At 36.3% G+C, this 16,912-nt stretch overlaps 1 protein-coding gene across 1 annotated transcript in view; it reads left to right on the top strand.

Annotated features, from left to right (window-relative positions):
* Positions 1-16,912, top strand: part of USP34 (ubiquitin specific peptidase 34) — a 220,960-nt gene that overhangs the window by 149,617 nt on the left and 54,431 nt on the right. The window contains 9 exon segments of the mRNA XM_028516659.2: positions 1,462-1,502; positions 1,633-1,757; positions 2,770-2,922; positions 4,337-4,441; positions 5,781-5,836; positions 5,935-6,055; positions 13,945-14,128; positions 15,157-15,317; positions 16,604-16,669. Coding sequence (XP_028372460.1) covers positions 1,462-1,502; positions 1,633-1,757; positions 2,770-2,922; positions 4,337-4,441; positions 5,781-5,836; positions 5,935-6,055; positions 13,945-14,128; positions 15,157-15,317; positions 16,604-16,669 — 1,012 coding nt within the window.

Here is a 16,912-nt window from a genome sequence, read left to right as displayed (position 1 = left end):
CCCTGTTGTCTTCCATCCCACTTGGCGGCCTGCCTTTAGTTTAAATTCCAGCCTGGAACCTCCTCCATAACCCCATTTTTAACTCCTCCCACAATTAGCTACACCTGCCAGCACTCCTGCAGTTTTCAGCCTGTCTTGGCTACCACAGTAAGTCTTGGCAGGCAAGGCCCCCTGGCATGGAGCAAACCATCTTCAAGATCTGTAAGGGGAGTTACCTTACAGTTACATCCTGAGTCAAAGTCATCCCCATCTCCCCAGCTAGCCTGCTGTTGATATGCAAAATAACCAGTTTTGCATATAGATATGAAGACTAGTCTGCTGTTACTGATGTGCAGGCTAACTCTCAGTGGCCCTGCTCCTTGTGTTGCATCTCTCAGCCAGACTTGTGGGGGTCCCTGACTGTACCCCACTAGAAATCTCCCCTCTGGGGGGCCTTGAGGCCTCCCAGCCTACATCCCGTTACACAGGGGCATGAAATCACCAATAACAGGGCTAGGTGGAGTAAACAACATGTCCACCATCCTGGAGTTGATGGGCTTTTTATACATTCTGTTTTGGGGGAAAAAGATGTAAGTTGTTTTGAAAGAATTTACATTGGGCCCTGGCTGGTGTGGCTCAGTGGATTGAGCGCTGGACTGTGAAGCAAAGGATGACCAGTTCCATTCCCAGTCAGGGCACATGCCTGGGTTGCGGGCATGGCCAGGTCCCCAGTAGGGGGTGTGTGAGAGGCAGCCACACATTGATGATTCTCTCCCACTCTTTCTGCCTTCCCCTCTCTATAAAAATAAATAAATAAAATCTTTAAGAAAGAAAGAATTTGCATTGGGTACATGTAAGAGGAATGGTAGGAAAAAATAAAGTAAGAGCAGTTCTAGAGTAGGTACATAGTCCCTAAGGAAGAACTGTTGACTACTTTTGATTTGTTGAGGACAACAATCATGAGTCGATTCCAAGCTCCAATGTGCATTCAGGAATGTGAGCAGTTTATTGTTAGTTAGCTCACAACTATTAACTGGTTAAATATTCTTGTCTTTTTCTCTCACTCTCTGGCTTGCTATAATTTAATTTAGAACATCTCAGAATCTTTTTCCTGTCAAAGGAAGGGCATTTTATGTCAGTGCATGATTTATTTTTTAAGGAGTCTGAAGTTTAGACAAATTTTATAACCTTTCTCTATGTAATACACATCTCTTTAGTAACTAAAGTATGAACACTTTTTGAGGGTTCACTTTTATGAGTCATTGTTGGTGTCACTCAAATTTTGTGTATTAAATCAACATTTACCAGTGAATTTTAAAAGAAAAGATAAATATCACAGAAAAAAATTAAAAGTAGTTTTCTTAAAATCTAATCATTTTAGGGGGGAAATTATATATACTTTAAAGGATATGTGATAAAAAATTGAGTTATTTTTAATTTGTTGCTAAATTTAATTAGTGGTGATATGTTTTTACTTTACAGAGTTTTGAAAGCTCAGTCTGATCACAGGTCTAGACATGAAGGTAAGGATTCAAAAAAGTTAATTTTTAATAGGTAAAGATTTGGATAACTGGATACATTTATATATAACATTTTTGTTTACAATACAAGCCTTTATAGTTGAATTTTTCTCCTGTTTTTTTTTATTTTTAGTTTCACATTATTCAATGTGGCTCTTGGTGAGTTGGGCTCATTGCTGTTCTTTAGTGAAATCTAGCCTTGCTGACAGTGATCATTTACAAGATTGGCTAAAGAAATTGACGCTTCTTATTCCCGAGGTAAGATAAAGATTGAAGATTAGTAGTTACTCTCATATTTTTTCATGTTGTTAACATTGACAATAAAAAGGAGCTAAAAAAAATAAGTGGACATAATTCCATAAATATATCATGTCATCTGGAATGTGCTCTTTTAACTCTTTAAGATCTAGAATCTCTTGAACTGTGTACACTTAAGTGTGAATGTTAAATATTCTTTACCACTCATATTGTCTTTTTCTGAGATAGTTGTTAACAGACTGATTATTTTGCTTTGGTTTGTTTTTTGTTTTTGCTTTTTTCTGTGCAGGGGTACCTGATCATTTATTTTGGTAATTTATGTTTTAGAGAAATTGTGTTTTATTTCATTGGAGTGTATCCTTAGATACAAAAGAAACTAAAAATAAGTCAAATGTATTTTATTTTTATTCCATTATGGACACTAAGGAGGACAATATCATTTTCACAAACAGTATCTTGATATTACACTATATTTCTAAATGAAATAGTAGAAACACACTCTATCACTTAGTCACCACAACCACATCTTTTTGAGACAGCACTGTCTAAAACTTTAGGTCTGAATTGTATATGTGTTCTTTTTCTCGCTCTGTCCCAGAGAACCACTGTGACATTTGGGAAGATCCCTTAGAATATCTAAAATTTTCTATTTAAGTACTTTCTAAATTGCTACCTGATATGAAAATATCTTATCCTGTAACTTAATCTTGTAAATAAATTATATGTGTATATCTTCTTCTCAATTCCTTTTCTGTTTGTCTGTTGTGCTTATTTGGCTTTTTTGTAGCCATATTTGGGGTTTCTAAATTTGTTTTTACATATTACTGTATACTTTGAGGTACTTTATTTGATGATATATTTAAATAATATATGCACGAGTATGTGATCAGAACATTTCATTTTCCAATATGTTACTAAAGAAGCCACTTAACATTGTTTCTGTCAACATATTAACCTTAATATTAACTTTTTAATACTAACTCAGATTATCATCTTAACTTTTTTTATTTAGACTGCAGTCCGTCATGAGTCTTGCAATGGTCTTTATAAGTTATCTCTATCAGGGCTGGATGGAGGAGACTCAATCAATCGCTCTTTTTTGCTATTGGCTGCCTCAACATTGTTGAAATTTCTTCCTGATGCTCAAGCACTCAAACCTATCAGGGTAAGATTTTACTGTGTTCGGGAGCAGCTTCTATTTTTGCAGTTTTCTTTGCCCAATTTTATCCGTTATATTATATCCTTGCAGTAATTTTCAGTACTTGTTTACTTTATATAGTTTTGCCAAGGTGATAATAATTATTTAGTTCTTAAAGCAATAGTCCTGACTGATGTGGCTCAATGGGTTGAGCATCATCCTACAAACTGAAAGGTCTCTGGTTCTATTCCCTGTCAGTGCACATGCCTGGGTTGCAGGCCAGGTCCCTGTTTGGGGGTGTGTAAGAGGCAACTGATCAATGTTTCTCTCACACATCAGTATTTCTCTCCTTCTCTTTACCCTTTCCTGCCTCTCTTTCTCCTTCCCTTCTCCTCTCTCTAAAAAGAAATAAATGAAATCTTTTCCTTAAAAAGTGACAGTATTATGACATACTGTACAACATTACACCTAGTAGTAGAATCTGTTTGCTTTAATTTCAACTCTAGGGGATCTCTCATGGGTATTGTTTTAGAAACAGCATTTGTTCTTTATAGTTCTGGAGCCTGTGTTAGTAAGTTGAATGACAGGAAGCATAAATGCAGCTTTCTTATCATTTAGTCACAGGCTTTATTTAAAATTCTTATGATATTCTGAATTTTCAGTTTCCTTCCCTTCCCAATATATACGCTAGCCTTGTAAAAGCCTTCTATCACATAATAAATCCTGAGCACATTAGTATGTAAATTCTACTAATCCCAGAAATTTGTTGCATTGTAGGAATTTACTTTTCCTCCTCCATATTAACCTATCATCAGCTCTGTAAGAAATATATTATCTTCTTTATTTTTCAGATTTCAAAACTATAATACACCACTGCATGTGGGTAGATTTATATATACTCATGTTCTATAGTTTTCCACATTTTCAATGAATTCTTAATTTATATCACATTATTTAGCATTATACATTATTCTTTTTTAAAAGGTTTTATTTATTCATTTTTAGAGAGGGGGGAAGAGAAGGAGAAAAAGAGGGAGAGAAACATCTATGTGTGGTTGCCTCTACCTCACCCCGTACTAGGGAGCTGGCCTGCAACCAGGCATGTGCCCTGACTGGGAATCCAAGTGGCGACCCTTGGGTTTGCAGCCCGTGCTCAATCCACTGAGCTACACCACCCAGGGCAATTATTCTTATTTTTTCAAGTAGGTTGTAAGTAATTCGAGAGTAATGTTCTTCTGGGATTTTTTGTATTATTCACTATGTACCTGGTTATTCTAATTTTATAAAAATTAGGAGTTTTCTTTTTCTGTTAAATTTTGATTACTATTTAGATTGTGTTGGGATTTATTTTTTTCATAAAGCCTGCTTTCTTAAATATATTGTAACTTCAAGTTATTTACCTTTTTAAAATGTTTTCACAAAGTTAAATTTTTTTTAATAGATAGATGATTATGAAGAAGAACCAATGTTAAAACCTGGATGCAAAGAGTATTTTTGGTTGTTGTGCAAATTAGTTGACAACATACACATAAAGGACGCTAGTCAGGTATGTTTAGGAAATGATATACATTCTTATGTTAATAGAGATGTATGTTCATAACTTCATAGGTCCTCATTAAAGGCATTTTAATCAATGAGTTGAAAATGCCATCATTTTCCTACTGTATTTGCACCTTTCTGTTCTGCTCTAATCCTTTTCTTCTTTTTACTTTGATCTTTGTTGCAATGTCTTTATCTGATATCTGTATGTAAGTAGTTTCTTGTCTCTTTTAGATAAGATTCGTGGATGCACAATCTTATTTAGAATGTGCAATTTAGACTTTACAGCTTTCTGTAATAGCATGTGGATTTGGACTTCTGAATATAAAATAAAATTGCAATTTAAATGTAGTTATTTTAAGCTAAACAAACACTATCAGTAGGCTGTTCTACTAATTTTCTTATGCTAGGCTAAAATATTTTGATCTAAACAAAGTATTGTTTAAAACAAGTTGATTTTAAAAGCAAACTTGGCACATAAAGTCTTTTGGTTTTTCTCCTTTATAAATTTAGTAATCTAAAATGCATCCAAATGATCTCGGAAAAAATGAGAAACACTTGAAGAAGTTACATATAAATATTTAGGAAACATTTTCTTTCATTTTTCTTTTAATGTATTTTGATCAAAGTGAAGTATACACACTTTACATTTAAAATATCCTGTAGTGTTTGAACTTTCTACTTTTAAGAAATAGTTTACATATGAATTCTTTAAGTTTTCTACTTTGCATTCAGGAAATTATTACAAAAATTAATATTGAATATGTTTTGATTTATTGATTTGAAGCCAGAAAACATTGATTTTTTTTTTTTAACCTGGCCCTGCATATTTAAATTAGGAATCTAATATTTTTTGCTTGCCAAAGTTATTTTCTTTTATAGAGATCAAGTTTCTTTGAGGATAATGAGAATTAAAAGATTTTTTAAATATTTAGCTGTACCCATTTAAGTTTATTTTTAAAGCCTAGGTTAAAAGTGATGTTAAAAGTAAATCATAATGGGTGAAATGTACAATATGTAAATTATACCTCAATAAAATTTTTAAAGAAAAAAGAACATCACACCTTAGTGTCTTCTCAACAAATTACTACGGTGATAAATCATAATTTGTTACAGATATTCCATTGCATCTTTTTTAAAGGACTATCAATGATGTGTTTATAATTAATTTTATTAATTTGACATCATATATAAGTAATGATTTATTTATTAATAGGTATATTAATGAATTTGGGAGGGCTGAATTCTTATTACTTACAGGGAAAGGATTTTTTTGTTGTTTTAATAATCTCTGAACTACTGAACATAATTTATATTTGAATTTTGTATTTTCTCTTTGAATTAAGACAACACTCCTTGACTTAGATGCTTTGGCACGACATTTGGCTGACTGCATTCGAAGGTAAAATTTCATGTGAAATTGACCATTACCCTGTTGTGGAACGATAAAGGACATAATTATGTGAACTATCTTCTCTTGCTTATATTCTTTTTTTGTAGCAGGGAGATACTTGATCATCAAGATGGTAACATAGAAGATGATGGGCTTACAGGACTCCTCAGACTTGCAACAAGTGTTATTAAACACAAACCACCCTTTAAATTTTCAAGAGAAGGACAGGTATGTATTAAGACATCCAGATATCTTCGGGAAATGTGATTTAGACTTTATTATTGCATTGTATGTGGATATGTAAAATTTCCTTAAACATGTGGATGTGAAGTTTGCTAGACCTTTATTGCTGTCAGGAAAAGTGAACTTTGAATAAAATGTATCCTGAAAATATTATAAACCTTAGGCTTATTTTTAGAATGCAGAAACAAGGTGTTTTTTGTTTTTGTTTTTCAGATTTTATTTATTTATTTTTAGAGAGAGGAGAAGAGAGGGAAAAAGAGGGGAAGAGAAACATCAATGTGTGGTTGCCTCTCATGTGCCCTGTAGCCCGCAGCCTGGCCTGCAGCCTGGACTGGGAATCGAACTAGCACCCTTTTGGTTCACAGGGTGGTAATCAGTCCACTGAGCCACACCAGCCAGGGCCAGAAACACCTTTTTTTTTTTTTTAAGATTTTATTTATTTATTTTTAGAGAGGGAAGAGAGGGAGATAGAGATAGATAGATAGATAGATAGATAGATAGATAGATAGATAGATAGATAGATAAACATCAATGTGCGGTTGCTGGGGGTTCTGGCCTGCAACCCAGGAATGTACCCTGGCTGGGAATCAAACCTGGGACACTTTGGTTCCCAGCCCGCGCTCAATCCACTGAGCTATGCCAGCCAGGGCTACAACTTTTAATTTCTATGACTGTATGTAGAGAGGCAACCTCTACTACAATGATATAATTTGTGGGATTGAATATTTTGAATAGTAACTTACACAATAGAATTAATAACTAATGATTCTAGACTGGCCATTTTATTGGTTTTATGCTTGAGGGCCCATTTAACATAAAACCTGTCACTGAATATTTGCACTTAATGACTCTACACTAACAAATATCTAATTACACTTTAGATCAAGTTACTCTTCCCATTTGCACTTCTGTCATTGCTTGCACTGATTTAGGTGTGGTTTAGAGGGTTTTCTTGAGGTCATTGATTGTGTCAGAAAACACAAAAATAACCAAAAGGTTGGAAGATTGTGCCCTGGGCATAGACTACAGATTCCTGACAATAAACTAAGGTGACAATCTTAACCTAGCTTAAATTTGTGCTACTTCCCCTATTCTATAAAGCTCTTTCCTGTGTTATTCCTTTTATGTCCTTCTTTATTTTTTTTTTAATTATAACCATTGTGAATAATTTGATTCATTGATAATTTTGCTGGTTGAAGTGTTTATTTTGTTATTTTTGTTAGTTGACTATAGGTTTATTGTAGGTGGCCTATATCACTTTGAGTTATATTTCCTCCATTCCCACTTTTTTGAGAGTTTCAAACTTTTATATTATATATAAACCAATGTAGAACTATTATTCTAAAATAGAAATTCATTTTTCTGATAATGTAACATTATAAAGCAAAAATCATAAGTAAAGAAGAAAACTTCAGATAGTACAAACAGAAGATTACTATATTTAGTTTGGTTTCCCATGTTGCCTGGTGATGGCCTTCTAGGACTTTTTGTGGATATGATAAATATACAAGTATGTAATTTATGTTATGAAAACGGCATTCTGTGATCTTCTTTCTTAGTTTAAAAATGAATACACTAATAAACACATGTAAAAATACATGAGGAAAATAATTTAATCTGTTGACATGTTGCTAGTTAAAAAAAATACTATGCAGGGTACAGCTTTGCACACCTGTTTCATTATATACTCACATAAATTCTTAAATTTGATTTATTTTAATCAGAATACATTACTTTACAAATAACCGTTTCATTTTATATTCCCAGACATACTATGTGACAGCTGTTTTTCAGCCAGTGTGCTGTAAGAATTTTTAAAACATTCAATACATATGTAGTCAGGGCCACTGACTGCGTTTCTCCTTAGACTCTTAAATTAAAAAAATGACAACAGCCAACATGGCAATAGCTGTGTACATGAATCAAAATTATACCAGTTTTTTTTTTTTGTCAGATCAACTATATATATAAATTTTTTTGCTTAGTTGGAATCAGAATTAAACCTTTTTGAAATTATTTTTGTTCATTTAAATTTATTTTTAAAGCCTAGTTTAAAGGTGGTACTAAAACTAAAAATCTTTTTTTCTTTTTTTTCCCATTTAATATATTTTATTGATTATGCTATTACAGTTGTTCCATTTCCCCCCTTCTCTCCCCTCCACCCTGTACCCCCCTCCCACCCACATTTCCCCCTTTAGTTCATGTCCATGTGTCATACTTACAAGTTCTTTAGCTTCTGTATTTCCCATACTATTCTTGCCCTCCCCCTATCTATTTTCAACCTACATTCTATGCTACTTATTCTCTATACCTTTTCCCCCTCTCTCCTCCTCCCACCCCCCTGCTGCTAACCCTCCATGTGCCCTCCATTTCTGTGGTTCTGTTCCTGTTCTAGTTGTTTACTTAGTTTCTTTTGGTTTTGCTTTAGGCGTGGTTGTTAATATTTGTGAGTTTGCTGTGCTTTTACTATACATGTCTTTTCTTTATCTTCTTTTCTTAGATAAGTCCCTTTAGCATTTCATAAAATAAGGGTTTGGTGATGATGAACTCCTTTAACTTGACCTTCTCTGAGAAGCACTTTATCTGCCCTTCCATTCTAAATGAGAGCTTTGCTGGATAGAGCAATCTGGGATGTAGGTCCTTGTCTTTCATGACTTGGAATATTCCTTTCCAGCCCCTTCTTGCCTGTAAGGTCTCTTTGGAGAAATCAGCTGACAGTCTGATGGGAACTCCTTTGTAGGTTACTGTCCCCTTACCTCTTGCTGCTTCTAGGATTCTCTCCTTCATTTTTACCTTGGCTAATGTAATGATGATGTGCCTTGGTGTGTTTCTTCTTGGGTCCAACTTCTTTGGGGCTCTCTGAGCTTCTTGGATTTCTTGGAAGACTGTTCCCTTTGCCAGATTGGGGAAGTTCTCCTTTATTATTTGTTCAAATACGTGCTCAATCTGTTGCTTTTCCCCTTCCGATTCTGGTACCCCTATAATTCGGATATTGGAACGTTTAAAGGTGTCTTGGATGCTCTTAATTTTTTCCTCAATTTTTTGAATTCTTATTTCATCTTGCTTTCCTGCTTGGTTGATTCTATCTTCCTTCTGGTCCACTGTATTGTTTTGAGACTCATATTCCTTCCTTTCACTATTGGCTCTCCTCCGCGTGTCTTCCTGCATCTGTTTTATGGTACTCTGCATTCTTTCATCTAAATTTCATCCAAAATCAACCAGTTCCATGAGCTTTCTGATCACCAGTGTTTTGGACTGTGCATCTGATAGATTGGCTAATTCTTGGTTGCTCAAAAGGATGAGTCCTGGGGGACTGATCTGCTCTGTTGAAAACATGTTTTTTTTTCCCGTCTCTCCTTTTTTTTTCTGGTCTGGTTGCTCTTGTTACGGTGGGGGGCGGAGCCTTAGGTGCTCACCGGGGCTGCGCACCCCAGTCGCTAGATTGTGACGTTATATGTGGGGGTGGGGCGGGAGGTTCCCCTGGACTCAGACCCTTGTCTGGGCTTCTGGGCCTCGAGTTCTGCCCTGGTCCACAATCGCTACCCCTCTGGGTCTGCCAGCCACAGCTTGCGTACTCAGGGATCACCGCTGCCTTCTTGCGCCCCCGGATGGCTTTTGCACCGATTTTGCGCCAAACCTTCCCCCGACCTCCGCGCACCGCTGACCTGAGCCAGCCCCACGCCCACCCGGCTCGTCTTCTCCTACCAGTCCGGATGAATGTGTCTACTTCAACTTCTTGGCTGCCCGACTTCCATTCAGATAAATCCTCTGCCGGATCTGGGTGTTATTCTGATAGTAAATTATTGTTGTAAATTATTGGTTTTCTAATCTTGGTTGTACGAGGAGGTACGGTGCGTCCACCTATTCCTCCATCTTGCCGGAAGTCTCTAAAAATAAATCTTAATATGTGCATTGCACAGTATGTGAATTATACCTCAATAAAATTGTTAAACAAAAAAGCAAACATCAAAATTTAGTATTTTCTCAACAAATTACTGTTGTCGTAATTTGCTATAGACACTGTATCTTTTTTTAAAATATATTTTATTGATTATGGCATCACAGTTGTCCCTTTTTTTCCCTCCCCTTTATTTCCCTCTGCTCTGTACCCCGCCTCCCACCATCATTCCCCCACCTTAGTTCGTGTCCATAGGTAATACATATAAGTTCTTTGGCTTCTCCATTCTCATACTATTCTTAACCTCCCCTTATTTTGTACCTACCATTTACACTTCTTATCGCTTCCACCTTTTCCCCCATTCTCCCCTCTCCCCCTCCCCACTGATAACCCTCCATGTGATCCTTTTTCTGTGAATCTGTTTCTGTTCCAGTTGTTTGCTTAGTTTATTTTTGTTTTTGTTTGTTTGTTTTTAAGGTTCAGTTGTTGATAGTTCTGAGTTTTTTGTCATTTTACTGTTCGTATCTCTGATCATATTCTTTTTCTTAGATAAGTCCCTTTAACATTTCAAACAACAGGGCTTGGTGATGATCAACTTCTTTAACTTCTCTGAGAAGCACTTCATCTGCTCTTCCATTGCAACTGATAGTTTTGCTGGATAGAGCAATCTTGGATGTAGGTCCTTGCCTTTCATGACTTGGAATACTTCTTTCCAACCCCTTCTTGCTTGTAAGGTTTCTTTTGAGACATCAGCTCGTAGTCTTATGGGAACTCATTTGTAGGTAACTGTCTCCTTTTCTCTTGCTGCTTTTAAGATTCTCTCCTTTCTTTCATCTTGGGTAACTTGATTATAATGTGTCTTGATGTGTTCCTCCTTGGGTCCAACTTCTTTGGAATTCCTGGACTTCCTGAAAGTCTATTTCCTTCACTAGATTGGGGAAGTTTTCCTTCATTATTTTTTCAAGTAAGATTTCAATTTCTTCTGTTCCTCTTCTTCTGGCACCCCTGTGATTCGGATGTTGGAGTGTTTGAAGTTGTCTCAAGTTCCTCAGCCTCTCCTCATTTTTTTGAATTCTCGTTTTTTCGTTCTGTTCCGGTTGAATGTTTATTTCTTCCTTTTGTTTCAAATCGCTGAATTTGAGCCCCGGTTTCCTAACCGTTACTGTTGGTTCCCTATATTTCCCTTTATTTCATTTTGTGTAGCCTTCATTTCTTCCTTCATTTTGAGAGTGAACTTAATCAGTTCTGTGAGCATCCTGATTACCAGTGTTTTGAACTCTACATCAGATAGGTTGTCTATCTCCATTGCTTAGTTCTTCCTTTGAAGTTTTGATCTGTTCTTTCATTTGGGCCATATTTCTTTGTCTCAGCGTACCTGTTACATGGTCAGGGGTAGAGCCTTAGGTATTTGCCAGAGTGGGGAACCTTCTTTGGCACATTGTGTTGTCTGTGGGGGAGGGGTCGGTGAGGAAACAATGCCACTTGCTTGGCTCTGATCCCACTTTCCATCACTTCCCTTGCTTCCCTCAATTGGATTGTACCTTTTCGGGTGCTGCTTCGCAGGTGGGTGGGTTTGTGTACATTTTAGGACCCTGTGGGCCTCTCCAGTGGACTCTCATGTGAGACTGGGAGTTTCCCCTGCTGCTGCAGTCCCCACTGATTTTTACACTAGGAGTTTTGAGTGTTCCGTTTCCCACACTGAAACCCTGGGTTTCCCCATATGTCTTGCTCCCGCATTGTTCTTCCCAGCTTATTTGTGTGAATGTGGGGTCACCTGTGTGGTCTGCCTTGCCTTGCCACCTGTCCTCTCTGCTCCAGCTTCCCTTCTCTGTCCCTTCTACCGGTGTGGATGAATGTTTCTTTAACTCCTTGGTTGTTGGACTTCCATGCAGTTTGATTTTCTGACGGTTTTGGTTGTTCTTGTTTTGGGGGGGGGGGGGTCTTTATTTATTGTTGGAGAGAGGGGAAAGGAAGGAGAAAGAAAGGGAGAGAAATATCAATGTGTGGTTGCCTCTCATATGGCCCACAACCCAGGTATGTGCCCTGACTGGGAATTGAACCAGCGACTCTTTGGTTCGTAGCCCTCGCTCAATCCACTGAGTTACACCAGCCAGGGCTGTTCTTTGTTTTTAAATTGGTTGTTATCCCTCTTTTGGTTGTGCGAGGAAGTAAAGCTTTTCTGCCTATGCCGCCATCATGTCCAGAATTCCCAAAATCCTTTCTGCTTATCATAGCCTTTAAATACATTTTTTTCAAAACTTTAGAGTAATAGCTATTTAACTCACTGAATTTTTATATCTAGACTCATTGGCAAAGATAATGCATTATTAAACTAGTTTCTAGTCAGTTCCCTTTCTTTTTGAGTCAGCTCGATTTTATTTTCTGATTCATGTACATGTATTACTTTGTGTCCAAAACAGTCATCTCACCTTTGAATTCTAAGACAAGATACTAATTAGTCTACCATATGAAGTAAGAACTTATTTACTTTCTATATTTTTTAGCCAAAGTTAGAACTATGTTCTTTCTTTGATACTAAGGACATGGAAGACACGAAGTCATTAATGGGAAAATATTTCAAAGTGTCCTTTGTTTGGCACTTGTGTCAGAGGTTTCTAAGACCAACCCAAGCCTTACTGATTCACTAGAAGGAATCAGAGGACCCAGCATGTAGTTGTACTCATAGATAATCTTTATTATAGCAGAATGATACAAAATGAAAGCTGCAAAAGAAAACCATGGCGCTAAGCCTGGTGAATACCAAGTACATGCATATGACAGTCCTCTCTCCAATGGAGTTACACAGAGTGTACTTAATTCCCCCAGCAATGAGTGTAACAGTGTATGTGTGGTGTTTCCTTCTGGGGAAGCTGTCTTGAGCTTAGGAGTCCAGGGTTTTTATTGGAGTGGGTCGTGTAGACACATAGTATCTGCATAATTGACATAGTCTCTGAAATTCCAGACTCTCAAATAGAAAGCAGTTACTTAGCATAAACCAAGCACAAATAGCCAAGTGAGCCACTGTTATCAATTAGGGAAAGTTTTATATCAGAAAAGGTTACTATTTACCATTCAAGTTCCAAAAGACAGCCAAGGGCCAACCTTGCAATCCAGACTTTCTAAGGAGAGCAGAGTCTTAGTCTTAACCACATTATCTCTTTTCTATGCAGCAACCCAGGAGGTTTTATACCCCAGAGCAATGTACCATAGTAGTATTTGAGATGGCTGAGAGTCATAATTTGTTCTTTGCTAATTTACCAAAGAAAATGAAAGAAGAACAAGTAGGGGAGGTAACTCACTCTGAGGGAGATCAAATGTAGGAAAAAGTACATCTGGAATGTTACTTTACGTGGTAAAACACTGCACCACAGTTTGATCTTCACTAGTATAGAAATTAAGAGTTTGATGTCTTAAACCCTGACTCTGGCACCTACCAGCTCTATGACTCCAAACAAGGTTCTTAATTTTGGGGGGTTCTTTTTTTGTTTTGGGGCCTTTGATTATCCTCTGGCACTTAAGGTTTTCACCATGAGTAAATTGCTGCTTTGGCTGCTACTACAATTGCTACTGCTGCTGCTGCTGCTGCTGCTACTACTACTACTAGAGAAAATAAGGAGAAACTTAAGTAAAGGCAGAGGCAGTCAAGATAGGGAGTAATGAGTCCTTTAACAAAAACTTGAGTCACTCAATGTATAAAGTAATAGCATTGTAGATGGGAATCTGCAGAATGAGCTATATTAGGTGTTAAGAGGGAGGTAAGAGTGAACCTTATCTTCACCCATTTTGTTTTATCTTAGAGAAGTGAAGTTTGGGAAGACTTTCATATGATTGTATATGATGCAGCTTTAACTTTTTAAACAGCATTTTAGAAAATTACAGATTGTCATATAATTTATTCTGCTGAGTTATTCATTATATTTGGAATATAATTAATATTCAAGTTGAGATAATTACTTGATTTTTCTCTGTTTTCCAGGAATTTTTAAGAGATATCTTCAATCTCCTGTTTTTGTTGCCTAGCCTAAAAGACAGACAACAGCCAAAGTGCAAATCACATTCTTCAAGAGCTGCTGCTTATGATTTGTTAGTAGAGATGGTAAAGGGATCTGTTGAGAACTACAGACTAATACACAACTGGGTTATGGCACAACACATGCAGTGTAAGCAGTCTTCTTTTTCTTTAATCTTTCTAAATCTTGTGTACAGGACTGAGATTCTTGGATTGCATGGTTTAAAAAAGAATTCACCATTCAAACACTTTAACGTTTATAAATGATTGTTGTTAGGATGTTACTGAAGTTAAAAAGTAAAAACTTTCTTTTTAAGAAACCACAGTGTGAAGGACATTTTATAGAGAGCTGATGTACTTAAGCATTTTTTGGTTAAATAATTTAGTGCTAATGTGACAAGGACTCTGGCCTGCAGGGCCTGTGTGTTGTGGCTGCAATGAACAAATTCACACAGATTACAGAAGTCCTGTGGAGAAAAAGGGACAGCATGGCCACTCTCTAAGTGAGAAAGAGGGCCTGGACCCCTGCCTGGACAGGCTTTTATTGCTTTCGTGGGTACATTACATTAAGGATAGTCCTCATTTACTTTGCAATGGTTTGCTTTAGGTGGTTACTTTTTGCAGATAACAAAGGAAAGAATGTTGCTAATTACTTCAAAGAAAAAGGATATTTGCAAACACAAGGGGAAAGGTGGTTGAACTGGTTACACTCCATATTTGGGAGGTTTAGCACAGATTTTAGGAAGTTACTTTAAAGATATGCAGTAAACATTTGCTACCTCAATTCAGCGTGAGGGAGTTTTAGCAAAAAGCAAGCCTCAAAGCAGCCTAGGTACAATGCAGGCCCCATTCCTCACAGGAAAACAGATCTGCAGACTCGGTTCCTGTGTGTCGACTCACTCCCTGCCGGTTTTCCGAATCAGGGGCAGGGCTACATTCGCCATACCACGCAGATAGGTTCCCTATACTAAGGAAAATAAAGTTGTGAGAGTCCTTTGAATTTTTAGGGAATGAATTAGTTACACTATGTGTTATTACTAATTTTTAAAAATTACCATATTTAATGTTTTATGTATATTAATTATATGTGTAATGGAGGTAGTAGTGGTTAATAAAAGCAATACATTATGTTTAATAGTTGGGTTGGGGGACATCTTTTTCTCCCTCTTTTTTCAGCAGCCCATGCACCTTATAAATGGGATTATTGGCCTCATGAGGATGTCCGTGCTGAATGTAGATTTGTTGGTCTGACTAACCTTGGAGCTACCTGTTACTTGGCTTCAACTATACAGCAACTTTATATGATACCTGAAGCAAGACAGGCCGTCTTCACTGCTAAGGTATAGTTTTCTCACTTTAAAAGTTAAAACTATAAAACAAAATTTAATATTTCGTGGATAAATTTAGATTTCTTAAACTTACTAAAATATTGTCTGAGAAAGTAATTTATGAATTTAAAAAATGATAAAATTTGGTTACATAACTAGCTAATACCATGTATGTTTTAATTACTTTTACATTTCAGTAGATTACTACTAACATTGTAATATAATTTCTCAAAGGAAAACAGTTGTGGAATATACACACTCAATGTATACAATGAACATATTTTCAGTGGAAATAAATACAAGTTTTTAATTTATTTTTTGTTTTTCTAATACAGTTGTGCTCATTTTTCCCCCTTTGCCCTCCTCTACCCAGCCTTCCCCACCCACACCGACTCCCACATTCAAACCCATGTCCATGGGTCCTTTATACATGTCCTTTGACTAGTCCCTTCACCTTCTTTCCTCCATCAACCCCCACACCCTCCCCTCTGGCTGCTGTCAGTCTGTTCCCTGTTTCCATGTTTCTGGTTCTATTCAGTGTCCTTATGTCCTCAGTTGAATATAAGCTCCTAAACAACAGAGCCATGTTACTTGCACTTAACACAAATAACTAGTATATGCTTTTGGCATATGGGAGGCTTATTTCATGAGACTGTCAGACCTTCAGAATTACCACAGGTAGTAATTTGTAATGAGGATGATACTTCATGGGTTTACTTTACTATTTGAGATGAGTATATCTAATTAGTGTTTGCCATGAATGGGGGACTCTCCTTTAAACCTAGTGTTCAGGATTAAATCTCTAGTTAATGAGTCAGGCCCGATTCCTGAATCTGTGAATGATATTTGGATGTTTAGAGGATTATTAAAGATCTTGGACAGCATTCCTCTGTTGTGTTAAGGATTTGTTCTAGAAAAAGATATGACTAGATGAGGGTGAGATGTGACTTACTAATGTATTTTTAAATGTGTGGATAACAACTTTGTTGCTCACATTAGATGTTTTCTGTTGTTAGAAAATCACCAATATGTAAGGAACATAAAATCACCAAAACCGCATTGATCTAGAAAGTAACTTTTTTAAGATGTATTTTTTAAGGTTTTTTTTACATAATAGTGATGGCTATACTTATATAATGAACAAAATATTCCAATTTTTAAATGTTAAAATTGCTAAAGAAAGTATAGAGTGTGTTTTTGTTTTTTTCTATACACAGCTAAAAGAATAAACATGAATAGTGTTAAGCAAGCACATTGTAATACTTTCTTTTAATGGAAAGCTTTCTTTTGATTTTCAGTATTCAGAAGATATGAAGCACAAGACCACTCTTCTGGAGCTTCAAAAAATGTTTACATATTTAATGGTATGTTTGAGAATTGTGTATGAAAAACTGATTAGATATGCTCTCTGATCAAAGCTGGAAACATTGAATAGAGTTCATTTGTATTTGTCCTGTGTGCTTATTTTTCAAATTGAATTTGTCACTTACTGGTATTCATAATAGTTATTTCTCAGTTACTTATATCCTGTTACTGTCCTTTGAAGAATTCCTTTCCTGTGACAGGGTCACATACCCCCCCTTAGGCTTAGAGTTTTCTGACTGATT

Source organism: Phyllostomus discolor, chromosome 6 (assembly GCF_004126475.2).
Source record: "Phyllostomus discolor isolate MPI-MPIP mPhyDis1 chromosome 6, mPhyDis1.pri.v3, whole genome shotgun sequence".
In the NCBI taxonomy this organism is placed as follows: Eukaryota; Metazoa; Chordata; class Mammalia; order Chiroptera; family Phyllostomidae; genus Phyllostomus; species Phyllostomus discolor.
The sequence above is the reverse complement of the archived record's forward strand: the minus strand, read 5'-3'. Positions and strand labels throughout refer to the sequence as shown.